General features: G+C 38.1%; 1 protein-coding gene and 1 pseudogene across 1 annotated transcript; both read left to right on the forward strand.

Moving 5' to 3' along the window:
• LOC141380121 (uncharacterized) overlaps nt 1-7,935 on the forward strand; it is a 47,862-nt pseudogene extending 39,927 nt beyond the window's left edge.
• Nucleotides 855-9,544, forward strand: LOC103909511 (uncharacterized). Its single transcript, XM_021469419.3, has 6 exons — nt 855-881; nt 1,559-1,713; nt 3,159-3,605; nt 4,557-5,003; nt 5,869-6,405; nt 7,573-9,544. The coding sequence occupies exons 1-6, from the start codon at nt 877-879 to the stop codon at nt 7,935-7,937; spliced, it is 1,956 nt and encodes a 651-aa protein (XP_021325094.3). The 5' UTR covers nt 855-876; the 3' UTR covers nt 7,938-9,544.
• Nucleotides 9,545-10,386: the final 842 nt, after the last annotated feature.

Here is a 10,386-nt window from a genome sequence, read left to right on the forward strand (position 1 = left end):
GTTCTTCATTCTTCATTGATCAGGAGGAGTGCATCTGCATAACATACTAACAAATCACAAGCATAAATTAACACAAGAGAGTAAAGATACTCATGAAATAAACTGTTATTAAGGGTTTTCTGGACAGTTTTAACAGTATTGAGGTACAGAAATAAATAATCAGATGTAGGATAACATTGTTTACAGTGGTCAACATCTGAAGAGGATCAAACCCTTTAATCAAAGTTGTCCTAAAACTACTCAACAACACTCATTCTTGTGTCATCTACTCTTGCCTTAAAAATATTCACTCTATTAGGATTAAATTGAGCATGTGTTTCTGTTTTCTGCTTAATTATACTCACAACTGGACCTTGCAGATCCTGCAATGTGACTACTGCAGATTCACACATTGAATTATCACACACCCAGCATCTGGAGGGAGATATTTCAGCTATTTCATCAAAATACTACAGATTGTGCCTGTTCAGAAAAGAGAAACTTTTAGGAAAACCTGGATTTATTTGACTTGTTTGTTGTCTCTTAAACCTGATAGCAAATACATATAATATACTTGTTTATGATTATATTTATTGGTTTCAGGTAGTCCGTTTATAAATGTTACTCTTCATTAATCATCTTTTGATAAAATTGTTTGTTTATTGATGGAAGTTTTTTGCCTCACACATGATAGAGTAAAACATCTTTACTCTGCAATGGAGACACCGAAACCAAACCCGGGGCATAAATTCACAAAAATGTGCACTTAAGATGACTTTGTGTATTGATTAGCTGTTGTTTTGTAAACCGTTATTAGTTTAGCGCGTTTTGTTACGCGCCCTCCTCGCCGTGATGACGTCAGCGCTTACGCGTTTATTCAGCGTCGAGTCTTCAGAGATGAGGTGAGTCGTTGACGCTTTTTCTCGTGTTTACACAACAATAAAACACACTTTACAGTTTATTAAAGCGACAATCTGCGACTAGTTTCTGCATTGAGTTCACCTCTATCTGTGTGTCTGCTGACCAGAACAATAAAGCAGGCAGAGAGGAGCTCTGAGAGGACAATATGAGCTCAGTGATTGTGTTTTTCTGTCAGTGTCTTCGTTTTTAACGATTGGAGTATCGCAAAATATGAACTATGAATGTAATGGGAATGTAGTTTGTGTTTGGTTTTTAGGATTGGTCAGTTTCTTTACCACGTGTATGTGTTGGCGGTCAAATTTATGTATTGTATGAATAAAGTATAGTCTAGATTTCTTAAAAAATGTCAGTGGCTTAAACTACATTATTCATGCTGCAAACACAGTATAAAATGAGCTGATCTGCTGCTGTTTACAGTTTGTAGTCTGACGCTCATCAATATGATTAGAGCTGCTGAAATCCTCTTCGTCAGTAGTTCCTGTCTTTCCTTTCATTCTTCATGCTGATGCCTTCATATCTACCAATAACAGACTTTTCTGTTTCAGCAGACTTGAGCAAACTACATAATCACATGTTGTATTATCTATAATATATAACTATCATACTGATTTATTTCATTAGAGTGAATTAAGCAGATTTTCTGTTTATTCTTTTGCAGCTCCGCCTTGAGTTCAGCTATAAATACTGGAATATTTTCATCAACAAAGACGAGCATCAGACCATCAGGAAGAAGAGAAATCTGCAAAGACAGTGAGAAGATGAGTGATCCAGAACCCTGCAGAATTAAACAGGAAGAGACTGAAGAACTAATAGGTTTGTGTTTATTCGATACTCTTCAATAATGAGGCTAAAAACAGTGAGGTTGTGAAGCTTTAAGCTCTTCATATGAATCTTTACACACTTCATCCTTTTTAGTTATTTTTCATATTACCTTTTATGCACTGCATCCTTAATTTCCCTTTATTTATAAAATTTTGTCATCAAAGGGCATCTATGATGAAAATCAACTTTTTAAAGTTGTTTAAACAGAACTGTGTAGTATAGTGTGTCCACAGTCATATTGGGCTGATACAAACACAATAAGTCTCTTTTTTTTTTAAATTTCCTGATGTTAAAATAGGATCCAAATTCCTCCTGATTTGAGGCCCACCGCAACGTGACGTAGGAGTGTGGTTTTGCCCACACACCAAATTGATTGACAGCCATGAATTAGCAAGTCTCATAGTAACATGTGTAATCATATCAACAAGACAGGAGGTGCGTAAAGCAATCGGGATTAAAAGATCTGTTCAGCTCTCTGTGATCATCAGTCATCATTAAATATGATCAAGAATGAGCTTTACAAGTTTAACACTTTTTTTAAAACAGTGCGTGTTTGTAATGAAGTAAAGATGGTAAAATCACTATAATTCATCACCAGAGCCTTAAGTCAGCACAATTATAAAAGAAAACGCTTCAATTCCAGATTGTGGATGTTAAGTCAGGTTTATTTTGTACATTAACATAATGGATATCCACACAGCAGTGGAAATTAACGTGTATCCTGTCACAGTTGCTGTTAAACGCACACGCTCTGTCTGTGTCTTTGTTTGTTTTCACTGTGTGTGTGCATGAGCTTCGTAACGACACATCATGTGTGACTCATCATTGCAGAAAGGCTTGAATTAACTCCATGACTAATACATCAAATAATCATTGGGAAAGTTCTTACTGTAGTATTTCTCATAAATGTTATGTGAGATCTGCTTCATGTCTGTCACTGTGCTGTTTATCTGACGCAGCCAGGGCGGAGACACACTCTGACATGTGGCAACAGTGGGCGGGGAGAATTAGCTCATTTGCATTAAAGGCACAGGCAACAAAAACAACTTCAGTGTGTTCAGAGTGGAAAATTCCATAACTCTGAAAGGTCTAATAAATAATCTGATGAGCGTTTTGGGCTGAAACTTTACAGACACATTCTGGAGACACAAAAGACTTATCTTAAATCTTGAAAAGGGTAAAATAGGTGCCCTTTAAATACAAGTAGTCAGATACATGAAGTAAACCTTTAATTGTGCTCAAAGAAAATACACTTATTGAATGCAACAAACATCAGCAAAAGTTCTGTTGTACCTTCAGTGTCAGTGAAAGACCCAGATGCCCAGATGAGGCTTTTAAAATTTATCACGCACTGTTGAGCCCTGCTAGAGCGCCATCTGCTGTTTACAAACTATAAAAAAAGCCTCTTAAAATGAACTTATTTGTTTAATTTTCAGATGTGAAGGTGGAGAGTGAAGTACTGAATGAAGATGAGGAGAAACATCAGGTCAAAAGTAAAGAAAAAATCCAATCAGAGACTGAAGATAGTATTTCAGTGAATGGAACAGCAGTAAATAGTTTCACCTGCACTCAGTGTGGAAAGACTTTGAGCTGCAAAAGCACTTTCATTAAACACATGAGGATCCACACTGGAGAGAAACCTTACCAGTGTTCGCACTGCGACAAGAGATTCAGTTTATCACAAAACCTGAAATCACACGAGAGGACTCACACTGGAGAGAAACCTTACAAGTGTTCACACTGCGACAAGAGATTCAGTCATTCAGGAGTCCTAAAAACACACGTGAGGATCCACACCGGAGAGAAACCGTATCACTGCACTGATTGTGGGAAGAGTTTCACATGTTCGTCTTCTCTACGATTACACACAAAAAACTATCACAGTAAGTAGATCATCTAAAGATCCAGGTTGCATTATTTAGGATTAAGACTGTCCCAGCAAACCCACAACTAGACAAATGAGCTCAGGTGTCGGCTTTTAAAGTAGTTAGAGAATTTTTAATTTCTTGTGCACACTAATCACAGTCGTTCAGAAGTTTAGGTCGAACTCACACTATGTACAATTGCCTTGAACCTGGCCGAAGTACGCTTGTCTCCCCTGACGGCCCGCACTCACTTTACATTTGGGCCCGGGCACGCTTACGTCATCGATGATGCGCTGTTCAGTAAGAAACGGTCTCGCTCAGCACAGTGGAGATTTCTTTAGGTATATCGGTTTAGTCATTTGATATGCGGTTGACACGCAGTCAAATATGTCGCCAAACAGATCAGCCACTTTTGACGCTCATAAACAACTATAAAGTCTTCGAGCTGCAGGAATTAGGAGGTCTGCTGAAGGTGCAGCTGTGGTGCAGTGATGGGTTTGCGTCTTTAATAAACTACAACAGTTTGCGTTCATTGAACAGTTAGAATGATTAATATGAAACAGTCCCTTAAAAGTCACGTCTCGTCTTCAGTTTTCAGACGCGTTTTCGTTAACACTACAAGCGTACCACGTCAAAGCCCAAGTAAACAGCGCTCTGGCACACTTCTTTCAACCGGGCCAGGGCCGGCCACGTGAACCGCGCCTGAGCCCGATTCAGAGCACTTCCATTTCTCAAACAATCCAGGAAACAGGCATGGTTCGGATAGCATAGTGTGAGTACGCCCTTAAGGTGTATTTGGAGTTAGAAACTTTCACAGAGAAAATGAAAAGTGATCAGCACAACAAAACCTTGTATTCACACATGCTCATTAACATTTACAGTGTCCACACGTGTGTTTTAGTCAGTAATGATTGCAGTCAAGTCTTTCTAGAGGAACTGTTAAAAACTTGCACTTTTTTAAATTTTCAGATGTGAAGGAGGAGAGTGAAGAACTGAATGAAGATGAGGAGAAACATCATGTTAAAAGTGAAGAAAAAAAACAATCAGAGACCAATAATAGTATTTCAGTGAAAGGAACAGCTGTAAAAAGTCTCACCTGCACTCAATGTGGAAAGAGTTTCAGCTGCAAAAGCGGTCTCAAGCAACACATGAGGATCCACACTGGAGAGAAACCTTACCAGTGTTCAAACTGCGACAAGAGATTCAGTTTTTCACAAAACCTGAAGACACACATGAGGACTCACACTGGAGAGAAACCTTACCAGTGTTCATACTGCAGCAAGAGATTCAGTCATTCAGGAGTCCTAAAAACACATGTGAGGACTCACACTGGAGAGAAACCGTATCACTGCACTGCTTGTGGGAAGAGTTACAGAGATTTTTCTTCTCTACGATCACACAAGAAAAACTTTCACAGTAAGTAGATCATCTAAAGGTCCAGGTTGCATTATTTAGGATAATTGTGGAGTTAATAGAATGTTAGAAATTGCAGCAGCAGTGGGAAAAAAGGAAAGTTTTTGTAAAAGTTTGGAAAAACCTGAGGGATAAGTTTGTTAAAACAAAAAAAAAGAGGCCCCCCAAAAAATCTTCAATGATATTAATGATATGACATAGTTCCGGAAACGTTCTACTTTTCTGTTTATCCGTCTGATTTTACTGTCTGTTTCTTTTGACCACCTTCTGTCATTTAAAAAAACATCTCAATGGCGAACACGTCAAGTATAAAAGCCTCGTCCGTGTCGTGAGGTGCGTGATGTGGCGCCAGGCGAAAATATAAATCAGCATTAAGATGGTTGTTTGTTTTTTCTGTAGTTCAATGGTGCATCTAACTCATCTTTACTGTTCAATTTGAACACATTTATTTTACCACCAGTTTTGTGATTTAACATTAAACTCTTTTTGTGTATGCATGTTTTTAAAATTGCAAAATCGGTCTTAAATTTAATGCTTAATGGTCTTAAAAAGGTCTTAAAAAGTCTTAAATTTGACATTATGATATCTGCAGAAACCCTGTCTTATTCACACATGCTCTTAAACATTTACACTTTGCACATGTGTGTTTTAGTCAGTAATGATTGCACTGTCAAGGCTTTCTAGAGCGTAGGTCTCAAACTCAAATCCTGGAGGGCCGCAGCTCTGCACAGTTTTGCTCCAACCCTGATCAAACAGCTGATCCAACTAAAGGTGTTCATGACTCTGGGCAGAGCTGCGGCCCTTTCAGGAATTAAGTTTGAAACCTAGAGTAACTGTTCAAATCTAAACTCTTAAAATTAACTTTCAGAAGTGACGGTGAAGGAGGAGAGTGAAGAAATGAATGAAGACGAGGAGAAACATCAGGTCAAAAGTGAAGAAAAAACCCAATCAGAGACTGAACATAGTATTTCAGTGAAAGGAACAGCAGTAAATAGTTTGACCTGCACTCAGTGTGGAAAGAGTTTCAGCCGCAAAAGCGGTCTCAATGATCACATGAGGATCCACACTGGAGAGAAACCTTTCAAGTGTCCACACTGCGACAAGAGATTTAATATTTCACGAAACCTCAGATCACACATAACGCTCCACACTGGAGAGAAACCTCACCAGTGTTCACACTGCGGCAAGAGATTCAATCATTCGGGACAGCTAAAATCACACTTGAGGATCCACACCGGAGAGAAACCTTACAAGTGTTCACACTGCGGCAAGCCATTTCGTGTTTCAAGAAACATGAAAGCACATGAGAGCACTCACACTGCTGAGAAACCGTATCACTGCACTGCTTGTGGGACGAGATTCTCATATTCATCTACTTTACGAAAACACACAATAAACTGTCAGAGTAAGTAGATCATCTAAACACCCACAGCCATATCACCCTGCAGCCCAAAACTGGCTACTCACTGAAGCTAAGCAGGGCTGAGCTGAGTCGGTATCTAGATGGGAGACCACATGGGAAAACTAGGTTTCTGTTGGAAGTGGTGTTAGTGAGGCCAGCAGGGGGCGCTCAACCTGAGGTCTGTGTGAGTCCTAATGCCCCAGTATAGTGAAGGGTACGTCATGCTGTTGGTGAGTGCCGTCTTTCAGATGAGACGTTAAACAAAGGTCCCTCTCATTCTTCTTAGCAGAGACACAGGAGATCTTGGGTTCTGTTGTACCTTCAGTGTCAGTGAAAGACTCAAAACTAGACAAATGTGCCCAGATGTCGGCGTTTAAAGTAGTTGGAGCATTTTTAATTACACACACTGTCGGCTACATCACTATAGTATGTGATGGCAAAGTTTGAAAAGACAGAGCAAATGAAAAGCGAAAGCTTCATCTATATTATTATAGTTGTAGTTACAACCCCAAATCAGAAAAAGTTGTGACAGTATGGAGAACGCAAATGAAAACAGAAAGTAGTGACTTCTAAATTTACTGTGACTTGTATTTCATTACAGAAAAAACAACAAACATTATTTCATGTGTTTTTCTTCATTTATTTTCCTGCAACACATTTAAAAAATAGTTGGGACAGGAGAAGTTCAGGGCTCGTGATCAGGTAAATTGGTGAAATAATGATGTGATTGGAAACAGGTGATGTCAACAGGTGATTGTAATTATGATTGTGTACAAAAGCAGCATCTAAGAAAGGTCTAGTCCTTTAGGAGCAAAGATGAGCCGAGGATCGCCGGTTTGCCAACAAATACATGAGAAAGTTATTGAAATGTTTAACAATGATGTCCCTTAAAGAAAGAGAAATGAGCCCAGATGTCGGCTTTTAAAGTAATTGGAGTATTTTTAATTACTTGCGCACACTAATCACAGTCACTCAGAAGTTTAAGGTGAATTTGGATTTTGACACTTTGACAGAGCAAATGGAAAACAATCAGCACAACAAAACCTTTTATTGACACATGCTCATAAACATTTACAGTGTCCACACGTGTGTTTTAGTCAGTAATGATTGCACTGTCAAGACTTTCTAGAGGAACTGTTAACAACTTGCACTTATTTGTTTAATTTTCAGATGTGATGGTGAAGGAGGAGAGTGAAGAACTGAATGAAGATGAAGAGAAACATCAAGAAAAAACTCAATCAGAGACTGAAGATAGTACTTCAGAGAAAGGAACAGCTGTAAAAAGTCACACCTGCACTCAGTGTGGAAAGACTTTGAGCTGCAAAAGCACTCTCAATCATCACATGAGAATCCACACTGGAGAGAAACCTTACCAGTGTTCACACTGCGACAAGAGATTCAGTTTTTCACAAAACCTGAAGACACACTTGAGGATTCACACTGGAGAGAAACCGTATCACTGCACTGCTTGTGGGAAGAGTTACACATATTCGTCTTCTCTACAATTACACACAATAAACTGTCACAGTAAGTAGATCATGTAAGGTCCAGGTTGCATTATTTAGGGTAAAGACTGTCCCAGCAAACCCACAACTAAACAAATGTGCCCAGATTAAGGCTTTTAAAGTAGTTTGAGCATCCTAACTCCTAAACATTTACAGTTTGCCCACATGTATTACACCACCCAAACTACTTCGAGCTGGGAACGAACCGGCAACTCTTTGTATGGGAGTTGGTTGCTCTAACAAGAAGGCTAAAGATCATGGCCTCTAGTGCCTGTCACTAGAGCACCTATAGCAGAGTAAAGTACTGATTCCAGAAAAATCTACTTAGGCACAGTAAAGTATTTGTACTTCCTTACTTTCCATGTCTGGAAAACTCCATTGTGTTTTCACAAACATCAGATTTAATAGTTTAGCACATGTCTATATTTTTCTTGGACATGTCTATTTTTGAGAATTTAAATGCACCTGCATTGATTTCTACATTTCCTGAAATGTTCAATATTCAGCGTTTGTCTTCTACAATTGTCATTAATTGAGTGATTATTTTATACCTTTCTCTTTAAGCTTGATTTACACGAGCTGTGGAGGCTTTTATATTAGACACACTCGCCTTTATACTATTATTCCAACATCGGTTCTGTCGTGAAGAAACAGTGGAGAAGAGATCAGCATGTGAAGTTGCTAAATTAATGAATTTAATTGTATCTAAAAAATGAGAAGTTTGTGGATAAATTTAGGACGCTCCTGAAAATGTGTGTCACGCCACCATTACTCAGTCATGTTTATTAGAGCTGCACCATACTGGAAAAAACCGACATTGTAGTATTTTGTATTTCTGGGATAAGTTTTGTGATACGAGTTAAACGTCTCTGTCTGGGAAGAGTTCTTCATTCTTCATTGATCAGGAGGAGTGCATCTGCATAACATACTAACAAATCACAAGCATAAATTAACACGAGAGAGCAAAGATACTCATGAAATAAACTGTTATTAAGGGTTTTCTGGACAGTTTTAACAGTATTGAGGTACAGAAATAAATAATCAGATGTAGGATAACATTATTTACAGTGGTCAACATCTGAAGAGGATCAAATCCTTTAATCAAAGTTGTCCTAAAACTACTCAACAACACTCATGCTTGTGTCATCTACTCTTGCCTTAAAAATATTCACTCTTATTAGGATTAAACTATGTGTTTCTGTTTTCTGGTTAATTATACTCACAACTGGACCTTGCAGATCCTGCAATGTGACTACTGCAGATTCACACATTGAATTATCACACACCCAGCATCTGGAGGGAGATATTTCAGCTATTTCATCAAAATACTACAGATTGTGCCTGTTCAGAAAAGAGAAACTTTTAGGAAAACCTAGATTTTTTTTGACTTGTTTGTTGTCTCTTAAACCTGATAGCAAATACTTATAATATACTTGTTTATGATTATATTTATTAGTTTCAGGTAGTCCGTTTATAAATGTTTCTCTTCATTAATCATCTTTAACACTTTGTTATACTCGTTTGTTTATTGATGGTAGTTTTTCGCCTCACACGTGATAAAGTAAAATCATCTTAACACTACCAAAGAGGCACAGGAACCAAACATGCAGATATAAATTCACAAAAAATGTGTACTTAAGATGACTCTTGTCTACATTAGCAATTGTTTAGTAAACCGTTATAAGTTTGGCGCGTATTTCACGGTTCTATTTGCTCCCGCCTCGCCGTGATGACGTCAGCACATACGCGTTCATTCAGCGTCGAGTCTTCAGAGCTGAGGTGAGTCGTTGACGCTTTTTCTCGTGTTTACACAACAATAAAACACTTTACAGTTTATTAAAGCGACAATCTGCGACTAGTTTCTGCACTGAGTTCACCTCTATCTGTGTGTCTGCTGACCAAAACAATACAGCAGGTGGTGAGGAGCTCTGAGAGGACAATATGATCTGTGTATTTGTGTTTTTCTGAGTAACGTTAACGTTAGTGTGCTCGTTTTTCTAACGATTTGAGCAATGAAGTATGATGTGAAGATGTAACAGAAATCGGCGTATGTAAATTTATCCTTTAGTATGTAAATCGACACATTTTTTATTTATGTGACGGGGAAAAACAAACAACAATGGATGTCCAATAAGAGACAATGATCTTCAGTGGTGTTATCCATTAGAAAAGTCCCACCAGTGATCATTTTCATGATAAATAAATATTAGGAAATGTCTGCTTTAAGGTATCTTATGTATCTGAATTGAGTCAGATCCGTACCCTGTGTCTGCAGTTAGGGCAGGGCGATTTGGCACATAAAATAAATTCTTGATTAATTGAACATTTTAATTCTATTATGATTAATGAAGGAATATTTTATTCAGTTTATTTTTTTTGCCTCTGACAAGTTTTCACTGACAAGCTTTGTCCAGTAAATATGCTCACATATTACAAGTGAGAGGTGTTTGAATGAAGGCTATTGATTTTAAAATAATTG

Source organism: Danio rerio, chromosome 22 (assembly GCF_049306965.1).
Source record: "Danio rerio strain Tuebingen ecotype United States chromosome 22, GRCz12tu, whole genome shotgun sequence".
Classification (NCBI taxonomy): domain Eukaryota; kingdom Metazoa; phylum Chordata; class Actinopteri; order Cypriniformes; family Danionidae; genus Danio; species Danio rerio.